Source organism: Vipera ursinii (genome assembly GCF_947247035.1).
Source record: "Vipera ursinii genome assembly, chromosome: Z".
Lineage (NCBI taxonomy): Eukaryota > Metazoa > Chordata > Lepidosauria > Squamata > Viperidae > Vipera > Vipera ursinii.
Window position 1 is genome coordinate 83,735,180 of NC_139517.1, and position 19,241 is coordinate 83,754,420.

The following is a 19,241-nucleotide window of genomic DNA, read 5'->3' on the forward strand; positions in this document are numbered from 1 at the left end:
GTTCAGCTCATTCCCCTCCCCCGCTACTTTTTTAGGAAGGTCATGTAGCACCTGCCAGGTGCCAATGTACCACAGGTGGTACCCGTACCACTGGTTGAAAAGCACTGTTCTAATCAAAAGAAAATATTTTCAATTCTATATAAAAATATGAGTTGCTTGGTGCTAGAAAAGGTCTGTTGCCGTCTCCTGATCAATACATTCTTAAATACTTTAAACTTAAAGAATGCAATGCTAGAGGGCAGCCACTCTTCTTGTAGGAGATGTTCCTGTACTAGTTATCAGAAATCAATATAAAAACTCCTCATGATTTTGGCATATGGATTTATCTCTGCATGGATCCTGTTCTCAGTCCCTTATCCCTCGTTTTGACCCTACTTACCAGGATTACAGTCTGTGAGAAGTGAGCAAATTGAAAGAAGAACTTTAGAAATAGTTAATGCTGGACTCCAGTTATCTTTTAATATATCCAAACAGATCACTCCTTGACTGTTAATGTTGCAGTGATAGATTCTTGTTCGAAAGGTAACCTATGTGAGAAAAGTTTTTTAAAAAAACGTAAGGAAATTGTGTTCATTCTCATCTTTTCATTCAGATCCAAGCATTTCCTACAACAGATATAAAGTGCTGATTTTGTCTAAACCCATTTATGGATAATTTCCAATTTTTGATAAATTACTAATCTAGCATGAGACAATTTTCTATTGTTTCTCATTCTGCCACAGATTTTCACGAATAATTTTTCTCTTTTAATTTCAAAAGACTAAACCCCACTTATTAATTTCATCAATTGAAGGCTTTTCTAGGGTTTACAATAATGTTTAAAAATCCTCAGATGTTAATCTGAGTTAAACTAGTCAATATTACTGAAGTTCAATTTGCTGCATCTGATTTTCATATAATGATGCAAAAGTTCACTTTCTAGTGGTCAGAATGCTTCATGTATTCTACCAAGTAACCTTTGTAGGTTCCCATGGCTCAACTCCTGAATGAAGAAGCCAAACCTTTGCCCCAGTTTTGTACTTTTTGAGATTAGCTAGATTAAAGGACAAAATGCTTGTCTCAAACCTCTCAGTGACTTAAAACATCCATTTAAGCTTACAATAATTTTAAAAAAAATGGATCTCACATTGCCTACTTTTGCAATGTGGTCGCTGATGATATCCAATATTGCTCTTGAGCTGACAGAAGATATGTATATATGCAACAGATAATGAGGAAATTCTTAAAAATTCATCTTATATTTGATTACATTCCTTAATTGGTCTTTTTGAGACTGATTTAACTTGTACAAAACTTTGGCTATTTCTTATTTTCCCAGTTCATGAATCTGAATGTTACACCAAATAATGCAATTATATTTTAGGCTTTAATTTCATAATTTCTAAATTTTATTCTAAAAAAATTATACTTTCTTTTCAACTAGCCATTATACAAGAAAAAAAGCTGAGCATTTTAATTTATGGTGAACCACTGCCATTCTGTGTCCACTGTTTGCATTACATGAGAATTACACAGACTTAGAAGGTGATGAAATTTATTACAGCATTAATTTATTGCTAATTTTCTTCACAACTTTAGGCAGGATACTTAGGCAACATCCACTTTCTAAAGATAGGTACTTTATCAAGGCAGAAATTAGTAATCTTTTCTACAAGTACTGATTAAGAGAACATTTCTTGTTACATTTCTGATGCACAGTGCTTAGATTTGCCATAATTCTTCCTCAAGGGACCAATTATCAAACACTTTAGCCCAAATCTTCTACAGGAGGCATAGATATCAGTTCTTATGAAAAATATTGCACTGACTTTAATGTATTCAGCACATACCTGTTATGATAAGGAATGTGATGGGGAAAGAAGAGCAAAGAAGGTAGGAAAAGGTATGCAGGATGAATGAAAGATGGTTTTTCTCATCATTAAACTCTATGTATGTCTGTTTTTGATTAGTGGAGGACAATTACAGAAATTCAACACACTCTTTACATTTACAACACCACTGTAAAAAAAATCCTAAGGATTTGGAATGCAAGTAAAGCACCCCACTACCAGTTTTCCTTGCAAAGAAAGGGCAGGTCAATTATTTGTATGTTTGTTTGCATATAAATAATTGTGTTTGTTTACACTTTTGATTTGTGACTCTGGGCAGGATACGACATGAAAAATCCAGTTAAAAATTCACAACGAACTCCCACCTCCCAATTCTGTGGTAAGAACAATAGAATCAGACAATCTACTTGATTGGCTCCAAATGGAATCCCCAAGCCCACTGATAAAAGTATGTCTTCTTAGGCCTTGCAGAAAAAAAAACAAGGTGGGGCCAATAATATCTCTGGAGGAATGAAGTTTCAAAATGAGGGAAGGCCCTTTTCCAAGATCCTACCAGATGTACTTTCTTGATAGTTGGGACCCACAACATGCCCTGCTTTCTTGCTCCAGTGCACTGATAGATACAAGTGGGAAAAGGCAGCCCATCAAATATCCTGGACCCAAGGTCTAAAACTGATAACCAGCACTTTCAACTGCACCCAGAAGCAAACTGGCAACCAGCGCAGCTCCTGAAAATGTGACCTATGTGCAAATTTGGACTTGCAGGCTGCTGCATTTTGAGTCAACTGTAGCTTACAGATGCTCTTCAAGGGCAGTGCAACACAATAAACCAAATAGGAGATGACCAGGCATGGATAACTGTGAGAAAGGCCCATTTGTAGAGGAATGGCACTCAATACACATTGGTGCAAAGGCCCTTCTGGTCATGACTGCTAACTGCTTCTTGAGCAAGAGTTGTGTGAGTCCAGGAGAAACTCCAGATTATGCATCAGTTCTGTCTGATGGTAATTCTCTAAGAACCAAGAAGCTCCAAATCCAAAAGCAGTCTGTCTTGTCAGGGTTCAGTTTTAACCTGTTGCTTCCCATCCAGACTTCAACGACCTCAATGCACTGAGAAAGGGAGATTGTAGCATCACCATGGCAGAGACGTACAATTCAGTATCGTCAGCATATTGATGATATTGTATCCCATTGTGACAGATGCTCTCATCCAGCAGTTTCATGTAGATGTTAAACAGGAGTAGAGAAAGCACCAACTCTTGAGGGACTCACAATGCAGGAGTCAAGTGTTTTACCTCTCATTCCTGATCAACATTGACTGGAAATAGTCTTGAAGAAAGGAGGCAAACCAGAAGAGCACCATGACCTTCCACTACCAGTCTAAGCTGTTCCAGAAAGATACCATCCATGACTGATGGTATTAAAAGAGAAATCAAGTGGAGCAAGAATGGATACACCATCCAGGTTTCCATGCGGTTGAAGAGCATACTACTAATGAACTTTGAATTGTACATTTGGGATGGTATGATACAAGATTCTCTACTGAAATTGTATTTTGGTCATTTGAATCTAATTTGGAAGAAGAAGTATATAAACAAGATCATTTTTACTGTATATAAGTTGTAGCTAAAATTGTGGCAATAAACTGTCAGTGTCTAACACTAAATACCAGTGACTGTTGAACATGCAAAATACAGTAAATGCATTTTTTTTTTACTGGTGATTGTTGTAAACATGATGATTGTTATATTTGGAAAGGACCATAGGCAAACATCTGTAAGAATTAGAGGCAGAACACAAATGTCTGAATTTGATTTGATAGAGGAAAAAGGGTAAAACATAGCATTCTAATATCATTCTCAAATTAATTTGCATAATTTTAGTCTAGCAATAGACAAACAAGATAGTATGATATTGATTCTGTTAAGGAATTTGTTGTGCAGAGGTCTCCTTGTGCTACCAAAGAGTTGCACAGACAAGGAAGGGTACTAAGAGCAGTAAGAGTCACACACAGGAGTACACTGAGTTGTAAAAGCAAAAAGTATTTTACTTTGAGGTGGTGTAAAAACAAAAATGCACAGTCAAAAATAAACAGTCCAAGTAGCAATCCAAAATACAAAGTCTTCTTACCGGTCCAGAGGTCAATACACAGTTCAGGTAACAGAGCAAAAACAGTAACAGTAGAGAGCAGTGAATTCAGAGAGAGAAAGAAGCTACGTTACTAGCTCCCTCTTATGGCCATGAGAACACTTACACACCCATTGGCCAATTTACATCTTAAAGACATAAAATCATGGTTAATATATTTTCAACCCAACATTGTAGGCTAACACCATATGCCTAACAGATTCAAATAATATTTTAAACAAAAACACAAAAGGAGAAGAAAGATACTGATGCGTTAAAAAAGATCAAGGCATTTTCTGTGATAACATTCTTCTCTTTATCAGAATGCAATGTACTATGTCTATGTACTTAGTGATGAGTACAAAAATATTTATGAATGACAGGAGGTACACATTAGTCAAGAATGTTTGTGACTTATTACACAATTTGCCAAACTTGCCCATTCTCCTGTTTAAGCACTGTGTTAGCACAACTAGTCATTCCCTATAGAGTTGAGGGTAGGGGTGTGGTGTCTGTAGTTATGTGAGTCTACTACAAAGTTTTTCTGAATTTCCAAGTATTCCACATAGTTGATAGATTGTTATTTTCTTTATGATATTTGATAGTTTACCTTGAAAGAATGGTATGTCCTCAATACCAAAAACTAGTTTAGAAGACATGCACCCAATACTTTCCTCAGTTAATAATTTTATTGCTCTTCTGTTTTTTAATTGTTAAAAATAGGTAAAGTCTAAAAACATTTCCTTCAGGAAGTAGGAGAATTATGAGACAAAAGTTTCTGAAAGAGTAACTTACTGTATATGATCTCTTCTAAGCAACAATTTACAGCAATATGGAATATTATTGTGATTTCTAAACTCTGTATCAGAAAGCTTTAGTGTAATTTGATGGCACAGTGTACATACTTTCATGTTTATGGAAGTGATAGCTACTGTGTTTCCCCCAAAATAAGATCCAGTAATTTTATATATATATATATATATATATATATATATATATATATATATATATATATATATATATATATATATATATATCCATCCTCCAAGAGGCAGTAGGTCCTACTTTCAGAGGATGTTTTATTTTTTTTCTGACACCTGCCTCACCTCGTGGTGGTGGCACCAACACCCCATTAAGCAGGAGCCCACGTGGCCACTGGCCCACTTCAGTGGCCATTCGCAGCTGTTCACAGCAGGAGGCTGCATGGCTTACCATGCTGTGCTGCTGCCACGAGGTGTGGCAGGTGAGGGAGGGGGTGAAGCTGCCCCAAATGCCCCATGGGCGCCCAAACAATTTTCGCCCAGAGGGAGACTGGCCACGCCCATCCCTGGGCTAATTTGTGGGTAGGGTTTATATTAGCCCCACCCCAAAAAATCAAGCTAGGGCTTATTTTCAGGGTGGGTCTTACTTTTGGAGAAACATGGTAAGTTTTTCATTAGTATCTTATTCCAAGTAAATAGCCTCATTGGACTATTATGGAAAGATTAAAATATACTGAAATATAATTAAAACAATAACTTTTAAGAAGAAAGCTAGAATGTTTTAAGTCTGATTTAGTAAAAACAATTATTCATTTTGAATAAATGATTGCATCCAGACTAATTCCTAGAAAGGAAGCCTGGGAAAAGGAAATGGGGAGATAATAATTTGCTGGATTCTCTTCCCCTTGGATTGCTTTCCAAAGTTCTGTGATAAATGGCAATGGCCAGTGTAGTAGAAAACAGAATTAGAGAAAATTGATGTCTTTTTCTAATGCAGGAAACAGTGCTCATCCTGAGGATCCAGGCTGCAAAGATTCTTAAGATCACATCACTAACATCAGATGGAAAAGCAAGACAATTCCAAAAAGACATGTAAAGAACCTTTCAATAATCAATAAAACAAAAATGGACCATAGAACACAACAAATTGTGAACAGCATTTAAAGTGGGAATTCAATCATCTGCCTATTGAAGAACTTAGATGATGACGAAGAATAGAAAAGAATAATAGAATAAAATAATGGCACAACTAAATAGTTTAGGGTTAGAAATGGAGGGTACCATGGTTGTATACTATCACTATATTTAACTTATAGGCAGAACACTTTTTGAACAATATTTGACTACAGGAAATTGGAATTTAAAATAGCTAGAGAAGCATCAACGACCCCAGTTATGCTGATAATACCAATTTGACAACCAGGAATGAGGAAGATTTGAAGAGTTTTGTTAAAGTGAAAAAAAGAATACAAATGTCAATCTAATGCTTAATATTAAACCAAAACAAAGCCCAACTACTAATACTAGGTTAAATGTTATTTATTTATTAACAGTAAACTGCTTCAATCTACATAACTTCAGACAGCATACCTAGACAGGCCAATACAAAATGAATATTTCTATGTTTTTTCCTATGTTTTTAGTTAGAAACAATCACAAAACCATAAAGTTGATAGGCACCAAAATACTTTAGTGATCAAAAGTTTGAAATAAAATCCCTTTGACAATCTTTCTGAAAAATAAAGAGTTTAGGGTCCAATAATAACAGACATTATCATCCAAGATTTTAAAATGGTAATACTGTAGGAGTGATAACTTTAAGCACAAAATAAGGAAATGTATCTTTAGCTGGGCATTCTTCTGTTATTAATGATAAATTAATTAGTCTTACTAATCAAGCATATCATGAATAAGAAAGAGAAAGTCTCTTTTAGAAATCTTGGAGGTGATTCTAAAAGGGGAAAACAATTCAGTAATCTGATTCTATTTTCTTAAAAAGTTCAGGTAAAAGGACTCTGGAAGAAAATCTATTTTCTATGGAGAAGGTATTGCCAAGAATTTGCTACTTGGAAAAAAACCCCTATAACATTATAGACAAAGTATCAGAATTTCAGAATCATCATACTAACAACAGAAGTAAGTGTTTTAAAAATGTTATTGTACTAACAAGTACAATAGCAATATCACCAATAAAAAAGCAAATACAATAAAAAACCCTACATATGTTGTACTAATTAAACGTAACGGAAAGGAAGAAAAAAACTAATTAAAAAAGATCCACATAATATCCATTTGTACCAGTATGAGATTGAATCCTTAAGCTTCTCAAAACTAAATTATATAGAAATATACTGCTTTATCTTTCAATTTTTAGAGTAAGATTTTTGAAAAATATATAACATACTAATATCTGGAATCCATTCCTTATCAGAACAATAATTTTCTTTACATTTATCTAAGAACTAAAGCTCTTAATAAAATTACAAATTCCTTATTTTAGAAATATAATTTAATGTTACATTTATGTCATTATATTATCAAAATTGTGGTAACATTTGCCACGACTTTGAACCAAAACAGAATTGTGGATGGACAAAAACAAATCAAATGAATTAAAGAGCTCTCTGATATTCTGTAGTATGAGCACAAGTAAATCTAATGTTCCACTTTTTACAACTTTCTTTCAGAGATCCAACAGATATCAAATAAGATTTTCTAATGTATTAAATTCTTCCTTAAATCATAAGGAATAAATTTTACATTTTTTTAAAAAACTGGACTTTCTGGCAAAATTGAATATTCCACTTCATTTTATGTAACTATGAATATTATGTAACTTTTATAATATTTTTATCTGAATGGTTTCACTTTATCTGCTCTATCTATTAAGGATACGAAGATTTCAGATGCTGTGCCATTGAGTTCCCTAAAGCATCTGGGCCCTACAATTTTAGCTAAATTCCTAGTTTTTGTTTTCTGAAGATATTTCACTACATAAATGTATTTTCAATCACAATTAAGGAGGTACAAAATTTACAAACACAATGATTTTATAATCCATAAAGCAACTTGTAAATCCATTGGTTTCTGACAAATGAAGGACATGATTCAAATTATCACAATAATTCCATGCATGAATTTGAAAGTAATTGAATAAAAGAATAAAAAGATACTCAAGAATAACAAGGTACTGCTTCTATTTTGTAACAAAAATATCAAACAGTTCTTGTCTGCTTTAAATGGATCCTCAAATGACAAAACTTTTGAAATAAGACTGGATAAATTAGCATACAAGATTGCATTAAATAAATATTAGGTCATAATGGGCAAAATAAAGAGCCTTGGTGGAGCAGTGGGCTGATGCCTCCTTAAGTAACACCAGCTGCCTGCAATCAGTGCAGGTTCGCATCCCACCAGGCTCAAGGTTGACTCAGCCTTCCATCCTTCCGAGGTAGGTAAAATGAGGACCCAGATTGTTGGGGGCAATTAAGCTGACTTTGTAATAATGCCACTTGGGGTGTGTGTGAAAGCCCTAATAAGCAGGCATATACATAGGATGAAGGCTACTGCTAACTTTGTAAGCCGCCCTGAGTCTTCGGAGAAGGGCGGGATATAAATGGAATTAAAAAAAAATAAAAAAAAATAAAAGTGGTACTTCTATAAGATACGAATAGAAGAAAAACCAGGTATTTGGTACAAATACAATGGTCTTTCTAGCCTAGGAAAAGAATAACTTTTGTATTACCTGATATTCTTATTATCTCAAATATGTTAATGTTGTGCTCTCCAAGAATTCTTTTTTGGTTGAACCTTACTTTGTCTGATGTAATAGGTTTCAGTCCCCTCAATACAATTATCACACTCTACAAAAACAATGGAAATTCCAGAACTGGCTGAAACAAGACAACATACATGCAGAGAAGCAAGTTGGTTTTAGGGAAGGCCACTCTATGCTGGTCTATGACTTGATTGATTTCATTGACTGCATGATGTGATAAGTAAATGGTAAGAATAATAATCAATGACAGTTGCTCCATTTTGATACATTATAATCTTTTCAATTTCATGGGCATCAGGACATACAAGAGTCTGCTGCTTATTTAGATAAGATGCTAGCATGTCATTGTGAAGCTCCTTTTTAGGGACATATGCTTAATTATCTCATTAATAAGACTCAGAAAGCAAAACTCTAATAAATTAAGTAATGTTTATAAAAAAAAGGCAATTGCTATCCTTTTTACTCTAGATTATTGGGTAGGATATTATTGCTGGTTCTTAGGTAGTCTATTATGCTTTTATGTGATTTAATTTTCCATTTTTTAATAAACTCCCTTGTAGATCGTAACAGATGAAAAGCCAGTGTATAAATGTTTTTAAAAAATTAAATCCATGGATGGTTGCAATTTGAAAGCCAACAAAACTCATGATTTTGACAATATTTACAAAAATAATTTATGTAAAAACCACAAAGTTGTGCTTTTACAGTATTTCTTTTTATAAATCTATAATTTAAACTATAGCAATACTGAACTATCATAGGTACAATCAACAGAAACATTTATATTGATAACAACTGGTTACCCAATCTATTATATCCATTCAGAATTCAAGTTCAAAATACAGATGGATTTCCTGGATATGACAGCTATTAAGCAAAGGGACAGTCTACCTCCTGGATGCTGGGTGCTCTATTGAAGGTTTTCAAGCAAAGGTTGGGCAGCCCTTTGTCCGGCATGTTATAAGGATTTCTGGTCTGGGCAGAAGATTGCAGCAGAAGATTTCCAAGATCCCTTTCAACTTATGATTCTATGATGATCTTAATAGCTATCCTTAACTACTCCAGACAGAGATTTCTGCAAGTGCAACTCATTGCACAATTATTATAGTATATGCTTCAGGCATCCCTATAGTGCTTACCCATTAGGTAAAGAGCTACATTTGTAGAAAGGAAAAATATTAAATAATAAGGGGAATTAAATTATACTGAATAGTATATAAAATGTTGATGCATAAAGTTATGCATTAAAAGCTAAATAGACCATGTGGTGCATTTCTTACCTTTGGAGGCTTGAAGGGATATTCTGGTGTAAATGTGATGTCCAGGAAGAAAACACCACCCTCGTACACTGAACCTGGAGGTCCTAAAATTGTTGATCTCCATTCATAGATATTATCACCTTTTGGGCCAGCACTGCAAATTAAACATAAACAAAAAAGTTGACAGTGTTTAGCTTTAATAAGACTTAAATATTTATGAAAAGTAACTCAATTCCTATAAACATATTCATTATAAAATTAATACTGTCAGAATCCATTTATATCATATTTCATAAATGTATAGGTAGAACATTGTGCTTATTCTGGGGATTCTGCCATCTCTCCGAAGGGGGGGGAGAGGATGGTTACTTAAGGCGATCTTCAAACAACAGGGAAATGTTTGAACTGGGGGAGGGAGGTGGAGAGGGGGATCTGGATCACATCTTCATTTACAACTGAAAAAGGAAGAAGCAATAACAATAAAAACAAGGAGAGTTCCCTTTCCCATGAAAGGGCCTGACACCTAAGCAAATGATGGGAGCCTGACCAAATGGATGAGGGGAGGGACTGAAATGGGAATGCTTTATATAGGATTGAAATGTAACTTTGTTAGATTCTGTCTTGTATTGCCACAATCGATTCCATCCTAGTAAACGTTTTCCTTTTGGACTAAACTTGCACCCAAGAGTTCTTATTTCCTAAGATGTGGATTGAGGTGGGTCCTGACAAATACTGTAAGATAGTGATCAACAACTAGCAGCCCACATTGATTATGTCTCACAGAAAGCTGCTATCTGTGGTGATGCTGAAGGTAAAAAAAAATGATATAAAAGCAAGGCAGACAGAGAGCAATTTAGGGAGAAGATTGAAGTGGAAATTTAACAAAAAATGCAGGTTAAGGAGGAATCTTGGATTCATTTAGTTTTGCTTCCTTACTTTGCTTATACAGCTTCTTCTTTTTCTTCTTCTTGTGCCATATCCATTATTGGACATTGGCGATCATATTGGCAACCCTGTTTTTATCAGCAGCGACATAAAAAAGTGCTGCTGAGTTTTGTCCAAACCAGTCCCTTAGATTTTGAAGCCATGATGTTCTTCTTCTGCCTGGACCTCGTTTGCCTTCAATCTTTCCCTGGAGGATTAAATGGAGTATGCCGTATTTTTCTGGACGTCGCATCACATGTCTGAAATATTCTAACTTTTCTTTTTTAACTGTTTTGATGATTTCCCTTGGCTTTCCCAGGCAGCTTATCACCTCCTCATTTCTGATCTTGTCAACCCAGCTTATATGTAACAGCTGTCTGTAAATCCACATTTCAAATGCTTATACAGCTTGTGCAATATTAAATATTTCTTGTCTTTTTATACTACATCCCTGTATGTTTCCATCACAATTTCAGAATGTTTAGCTTTGATCTATAAACCATTTATTTATAACTATCTTTCCCACTATCTAACAGAAACTTGTTCTAATCTCAAAGAGCAAATGAATGGTTACCGTATATACTTGAGTATAAGCCGAATTTTTCAGCCCACTCCAGTCAACAAAAAAACTTACCGAGGACTTGTGCGCGGCCGAGGCTTTGGTGCTTCCGGGATCGCGCGCACCTCTCCCAAGCCACCGCCGTCCAAGACCTGCCGAAGTTTGGGGAGGTTTGGGGAGGTGCGCGCGCACCTCCCCAAACCTCCCCAAACGTCGGCAGGTCTCCGTTCCTCCGCGCCCTGCCTGCCTGCTTCTTTCCGCAGCGGAAAGAAGCAGGCAGGCAGGGCGCGGAGGAACGGAGACCTGCCGACGTTTGGGGAGGTTTGGGCGCCTCCCCAAACCTCCCCAAACGTCGGCAGGTCTCCGTTCCTCCTGCCGACGTTTGGGGAGGTTTGGGCACCTCCCCAAACCTCCCCAGGTCTCCTTTCCTCCGCGCAGACCTGCCGACGTTTAGGGAGGTTTGGGCGCCTCCCCAAACCTCCCCAAACGTCGGCAGGTCTTCGTTCCTATATAAAGGTGGGTGTCATAGTTCCGATTTAAAAAACACATTAAAGAGTATTGACAGTGGGTTTGCTAACACATTTTCTGTTCTATTATATTCTAAACTTTATCAGTGAAGGTTATCAGTAATAGATCATGATATTTTCATATGAGTCATGAAATGAAATAATTACATTTATGTGTGAAACTACAAGAAAAAAGGTCTAAGTTAGACTCAAGAGGGAAAATACATCAATATTCATTTGAGGGGAGAAAGGGAAGAAAACTCTTCAAAATTGAAACATAGCATGACATTCCCAAGAGGACAATTTGCCTCAGCAGCTTTGCTTGAACTATGTACACATTGCACTAGAAACAGAAGCCTTGCTTATTAGCGTATTGAAATAAGTTGCAAAATTACTACTTTAGATTCTAAGGTACCTAATTAGCAGTTAATTATTTTCTCAGGTTATAGATGATGCAATATATATTTTCTCCCAGATGGGCACAAAAGTTAGGCCACCCCTAGAATTGCAACAAAAAGCCAAATGCCGAATAATACTGAGAAATTATTTATAGTTACATTTCATGATGTAACAAACTAACATGTAAAACTCCATTCAGATACCAATTAGATCAAAAACTTACTTAGCAATAATAGTAATAATAATATGACATGGGCATGGCTTAAGATGGGAACCATCAAGAAAGAAACAGAAGGCTTAATACTGGCTGCTCAAGAACAAGCACTACAAACTAATGCCATGAAAGCGAAGATACAAAAATCTACTGACAATCCAAATTGCCAACTTTGCAACAACAAAGCTGAAACTGTTTCACATTTAATAAGTGAGCGCAGCAAAATTGCACGAACTGATTACAAAGCTAGACATGACCGAGTTGCTAAACTAATCCAGTGGGCATTGTGTAAAAAATACGGCTTGCCTATGTCCGAAAAGTCGTGGGAACATAGGGTGGAAAAAGTTGTCGAGAATGAGAGGGTGAAGATCTTGTGGGACTTCCGAATACAGACAGATCGCCATTTGGAACACAACATGCCAAATATCACAGTTGTAGAGAACTGAAGTGTACAGCTGATTGATATCACTGTACCAGGAGATGCCAGAGTCGAAGAAAAAGAACTGAAAAAAATTACGAAATACCGCGACCTGGCCATCGAAACTGAGCGATTATGGATGAAACACGTAACAGTGATACCCATTGTCATCGGGGCACTGGGAACTATGTCCAAAAACTTTACAAAACACATCAAGAAATTGCAACTTTGTGCAATAACTCCAGCAAAGCTACAAAAAACTGTGCTACTCGGAACATCTTACATTTTAAGGAGATACCTGGTTGATACCAAGGATGCTGGCAGCAGCCCGTGTCAACCATTAGTGCCAGTCAATTTGAGTGTTCAGTTGACTGAGTTTTATGTTTTATGAATAAAAGTTTTATAATAATAATAATAAAAGTGGGAGTGGTAAATGGAGATGATAACCATAGCAAATGTTATGAATAAAGTTGAGACAACTAGAAACTTTTTTCCTGCAAAATATATTATCCAAATTTCAACAAAATTAACCTAGGAATATACTTTAAGAAGTTTTTTACTCCTCAGAATACCAATTATTTCAATCAGCACACGGGCTAGATACATACTTTTTAAATGCTTTACTCGATGTTTTGAAAATGTTATTATTGTAATGTTACTTGATTTACATGATCTGTTCAGACAAACAATACCACAGCTAACCTGCAAATTTACAAATAGCTCTATTGAATATTTTCAGCTCTGAGTCTAAGGAATTATCTAAACAGGATTACTACACTGCTAAAATACAATTATTACCTCAAGTTGCATTAGAAAGCTCTCCTAGGATAGAATTCTGAAAAAGCAATTTAGAATTAGAGTGTGCAAACTAGAACTGTCAACTGGAATTCATAGTAAAAAAAAGGAAGTTAATTATTCTTAATCACATGCGTGAATTTTTCTGCATGAATTTTTCATTTTTCTCCTTTAAAAATTATATTGCTAAGTGTTACTGAAAAATGTTGTATCCCAATTAGAATTATCAGTGTGTGCTAGTTTGATTGCTCCAATCTAAGCAATTCATTTTGGTCATTAAGAGGTAATATACAAGTTTACAACACAATAAAATAAAACAACAAACCAGAAGTAACCAAGAAACTGATGAAACTGAACATATGATGGTACATAGGCCAATCATATGTTTATGTGTCTCTTAAGCGCTTCTTTAGGGTTGCCTCAGATCATTCCTTATCTATAAGGAAGAGTTGGCTATTGATACGAAACACATTAAAAATACTTTGTTAAAATGCCAATCTCTTTGGTAAAGGTCAGTTTAGTTTTCCTATCAACTATAGGAAATAGCAATAGCACTGCAGACAATAGCACTGCAAAATATTAAAAGCATGTATGGAGAAAAATAATGGAAAAGGAAATGTGTTTTTTGTTAACATCATTAAGTTTCAATTAAAAATAAAAATAAAGAAATATTATTTGAAATATAGCATTAATCAACAAATAACAAAGACCCAATTAGTAAAGGTTTATAATATACACATATTCTGTCTGCAATTTTCATGCAATTATCAACTATATAGTAACTACTCAAAACCCTTCCTCTCTTCCAAGAGGGCTGAAAATAGAGAAGAGGAGAGATGAAGTTTCTCAACTTCCCAACTTTAGTATGGAGTTAGAGCACGGGTGTCAAACTAGCCACATCATGTGTTGTGACGTATCAGGACCCTTTTTGCATTTCCAGCAATGGGCTAAGCGCGGCTTCGGTTTGATGAAATCGGCCCATGGGCCGGCAGTTTGACACCCTTGAGTTAGAGTATATATTATTGCTTCTTAGCTTCACCACTCCCAACTGACATTTATGCAACTTATGAACATTTTAAAGAAGGTATATATCAATGATTTAGGAGGTCTATATCAATGATCTAGATAAATGACAAGCCTGTGGAAAGACAAATGTAGAATCTTTAGTCTTAATAAGTAAGTTAAATATACTTCCACATGATTATTAAACTGTTACATATGTTATAAAAAACTCTAAAGGTGTCAATTATAGTAAAGAGAGAGGGAGGGAGAGGGAGAGTTGAACAGCTTATACTTCTTTAAAGTTATTACATGATCTGTGTAGAGCTTGTAACTTTTAGGAAGATTTTCTGATTTCTCTAATACATTAATTTCCTTAACGTATAGATTGTTTAAGTCAGAATTTGTATGTGCAGGTAATAAAGCATGAATATTATAGTCTTTATTTTGAATACTCAATTATCACTTCTCCTTTCATGTTCCCTCATAAAATAATCTGACGTAAAAGAGGCTTGATCTTCTTTTTTTTAAAATGGCATTTTTATGTTATTATTGCATTATCTAATATTTATATTTTTATTATGAGATACTCAAGCCACAGATTGGTGAAAGTCCCTACCATTGCCTTTTATTAATTTGTTTGATTAGAAAACATGAGCATTGGGGGGGGGGGGTTAAGCTTAATGTTTATATTTTTCTCTCTGCTGCTCAACTAGTAATATTTAAAAGGAAAGTATAATCTCTGAAATTAAAGGAAAAAACAAAAAAAGGAACTGCTTACTGGAAAGTTCAGACCAAAGCCTGGGTCTATGTGTCAATGATACTGCATGTCTTATGCCCTTTTTGGAAGATTTCAACAACGCAAGTTAACAATTCTTTGACAGGCTAGAACTAGGAAAAGTGTTATTATTCATCAGTGGTATTTCTTCTTACATTTGAATTGAGTAAATATATTTGAGCTTTTATTATATTTTGTTTTAGTAGTCAAACATTTCAAGCTTCATTAATTTAAAGGAAAGAAACTGGCAAATCAATGTACGGTCATGTAGGAGTCAAGATCATTTTATATTACAATCTTTTTCTATATTGCTAGAAAAAAAGTGATAAGCAACATTTTCTTCATTACTACTTTTTGGTTAAATAAATTGTAGCAACAGCTGCAGCTTCATCCCCTATAAAAACAAACACACAAGTAGAATAGCCCTCAAAATACAAAAAATAACCCCAAAACTCTAAGACTGCTGTGCTTTAGTAGCAGATAAGAAATAAACCAATCAATCCAGTGTACAATGGAACATGGAGTGGAACAACATTTTGTCCATTTTCATTTCATAATGCCGTGTTGTTCTTTATTGTCAAGATTAAGTTAAATTGATGAATTGGCCACAGGGAAAATGTCTTAAAGCAACATAGAGAAGGTGACAACAACTGAGGTTTTAAAATGTAGCTGATGTGGATTCTGTGATATGGTAACTCATAAAAAGTAGATTCTCTGGTCATTCATTCTGGCTGATTTTATTGCGTAAGAAACAAATTTTGCACTTATATAGCAATTGCTTATTGAACTTTTTTACATACAGTTAACAGTGCATTCCTCAGAATCCTATCAGGAGACAAAAAACTCTTACACTCAAACATAATGTACTCACAAAAATAACACAAAATATTGTTATGCTGAAATTGTATAGAAGTAATGAGCTCAAGTAGTGGCATTTAAAATCTCCGAAAAGAGAAGCAGAAGATATGAAATATTGTTACAATTTAGAAAAGGGATTCAGCTGTTCTTGAAGAATTAATAAGCAAATGCATATCATATTGTCCTTATCCATCATGATCACTAGAAAAAGTAATTTGATAGTCAAACCTGTGAAAGGTAACTTTTTTGTTCGAATGTGGTTTCTTTCAGCCAGCCCATGTTTTCTGTAGGTCCTAAGTTCCCTTCCAACAATCAGTGTGCTGTAGAAATTAATCCATTCTAAATCACAAATTTCTCAGCAACTTTTTACTAAAAATGTTAAAATAAATAATCCAAATATAAGTCTATCTAGTTTGGTAAGGTCAGCTGGATCCAATGTTTTTACTGACACTGGATTTCAAAGTAAAATACTAATGCTCAGTGATTTATTATTATCATTTTAATCAATTAGCATTTCTGTAAAACTGATGCATGATTCCACAATGTAACATACAATGTAACCCTGTCAATTGTTAAAAATAAACAGCCTTTGGGGAAAATGCAATCTCTTTATTTGCTTAATAAGATAAGCATATCAGAGATGTTTTAATTTCCAGCAGCAGAAAGATCCCTTTCGAAAGTATACTGCTATGCATCTTCTGGTCACAAGAAGTGATATGATAAACTTGTTGAACAATTGTGTACTTGCATCTTAATCAGCCTGCGTTGACAACTAACAGAGATTACACTAACACAAATAAAATTGAAAAAGCTATTTTCTTATCTTAATTTATCCTATTGATTTCAGTCTTAGCTAAATTAAGCAAACTTAGACTATATAACACACTAGCCCCAATCCAAAATACAAGTAAATATAATTAGGTCTACATTTAAGCACTCTTCCTCTTTTATATTTAAAATATGAAAATGGGTCTATCTTGACACAATATATTTATGATATATATCACTAACAAATATCACTATTAAATTAGTCCAATTAACTAATGTTAGCACAAGGTAAACATACGGAGAGGCACAAAATTTTAAGGCTACACAGAAAATGTGCCACAATAAGCTATATACAATGCTACTCAATAAAATGCATGCACACATGTTTATTTTGCATCCCATTGATCTGATATTCTTTAGTCTGAATTCAATATTTGAGTATTAAAAAGAGAATAGTGATTAGTAGGCAATGCTCCACTGAATTCAGTTAAGAGCTTTCAAATAATTATACATGGAATTTAACTGCCTTATCCCGACTTAGACTATTGACTAAAAAGATTGACAAGAAACCATTCTGTAGCAAGGGTAGTATTTTAAAATAACTCCTTCAGGGCAGTACAAACCTCTGTTAAATATTAAAATAACAAGTTAATTTGTTAAGGAACTTTATAAATTCCTTTCAACATTTATAAAAGAAACCAGTTTAAAAGAATATACATGCAATTAGGAACACTTGACTGATGATTAGCCAATGTCGGAGTTCAGAGTCAATATTCCTCTTACAATTAATAGTAAAAGCATTTTCTCTTTCTTCTTCTTTTCTACCCCAGTCAAATATATTGGTAATAATGGAGCTATTTTCTTTTTTTGTCTGAGGAAGGAAAAGCAAATGTTCATATTATAGAAAATTTACTATCAAATGACTGCAAACTCTTGACCTCTTATAGAAATCAAATGCTTTGGTCTTTGGTCGCTGTTTTAACTGTTCCACTTTTACATAAAGTGTGACCCTGATACTATAAAGAACGAAACAGAACTGGAAAGACAGGCTACACAATCTTTGCTGTTTCTGCCTTTGCTCTTTTAAAGTTTCTCTCTGATATTTTTAATACTTCCCACAATTCAAGTAGATGCACTCTTCCTCAGAATTGGATTTGTACATTTTAAAACTGTAAATGAACTTCAACAATAGTATCTCTTAAAAACAATTATTACTTCACCCTATATATTTGTGTGCTCTGGACAATTAATTTCATAATGTTAAGTGCGATGTAATGAAACCTCTAGAGGTAGCTGCTACTCACACTAAAAAGTACCTGTTTTCATCATATTTGTTTCAGAACACAGTGGCTCCCACATAGTGTATTTTAGTGAACTGTTACATTTCCTGTTTCCCTAAATTCCACTAATTTGTTTTTAATTTTTAGGATTTTGCTCAACATTGTACAAGCGATTTTTATAGGATTTTGCACACAGTTTGCATGGACACTTCCTGGCTAGTAACAATTTAGAAAGGAACATATGGAATTTTATAAATTAGCCTCCCTAACCTGGTGCCCTTTCCATATGACAGCTTAAAAATGATAATTATCTGCCTGAGAATGGTATCACATGTGAGAAAATCGCAAAACAAATGTAATAATGTGCTTCCAAGGAAAGTTTGGAATTGCTTTAAGAAAGCACTGAAAACAAGTAATATAACCTGAAACACAAGATAACACACATAAAATGCAAAAACAAATGTTTAACTCTGAAGACTAGCTTTCATTGATAAATTAGAAAAATTGACTAAAGTTGAAAGTCTGATATACAATTAAATGAAGTATCTTGGATTTGATAAACCAATACATTCATAATATATTGTAGTATTTCATATGAAATATCCTATTTAAATTTCCTAAAGAACTGATATATAAATTGGCATATTTAAAACAAAATAGATTTCTATTCTTATTAATCCCATATAATATGGCCAACATGCATGTCCTTTTAATTGTGTAGATTCTTACTGAATCCTCACAAGAGCAGCGCTCAATACAGCAATGTGTCCTGGACATGCTGTAAAGCAGGGGTGTCAAACTCAATTTCATTGAGGGCCGCATCAGCATTGTGGCTGCCCTCAAGGGGCCGGGTGGGTATGGCCAGGGTGGGTGTGGCCTACTGGGTGGGCGTGGCCAGGGTGGGTGTGGCCTACTGGGTGGGCGTGGCCAGCTCTACAACGTTCGCATCAAGGGTGCCCATGGGGGCCTGGGCAGGAGTGGGACAGATC

General features: G+C 34.8%; 1 protein-coding gene across 1 annotated transcript in view; it reads right to left on the bottom strand.

Annotated features, from left to right (window-relative positions):
* The window catches only part of UBE2E1 (ubiquitin conjugating enzyme E2 E1), a 45,899-nt gene that overhangs the window by 3,861 nt on the left and 22,797 nt on the right, over positions 1 to 19,241 (bottom strand). The window contains exons 4-5 of the mRNA XM_083376166.1: positions 9,776 to 9,908; positions 380 to 527 (exon numbers count right to left, since the gene is read on the bottom strand). Of these exons, the coding sequence (XP_083232292.1) occupies positions 380 to 527; positions 9,776 to 9,908 (281 nt within the window). The remainder of the gene's footprint in view (positions 1 to 379; positions 528 to 9,775; positions 9,909 to 19,241) is intronic.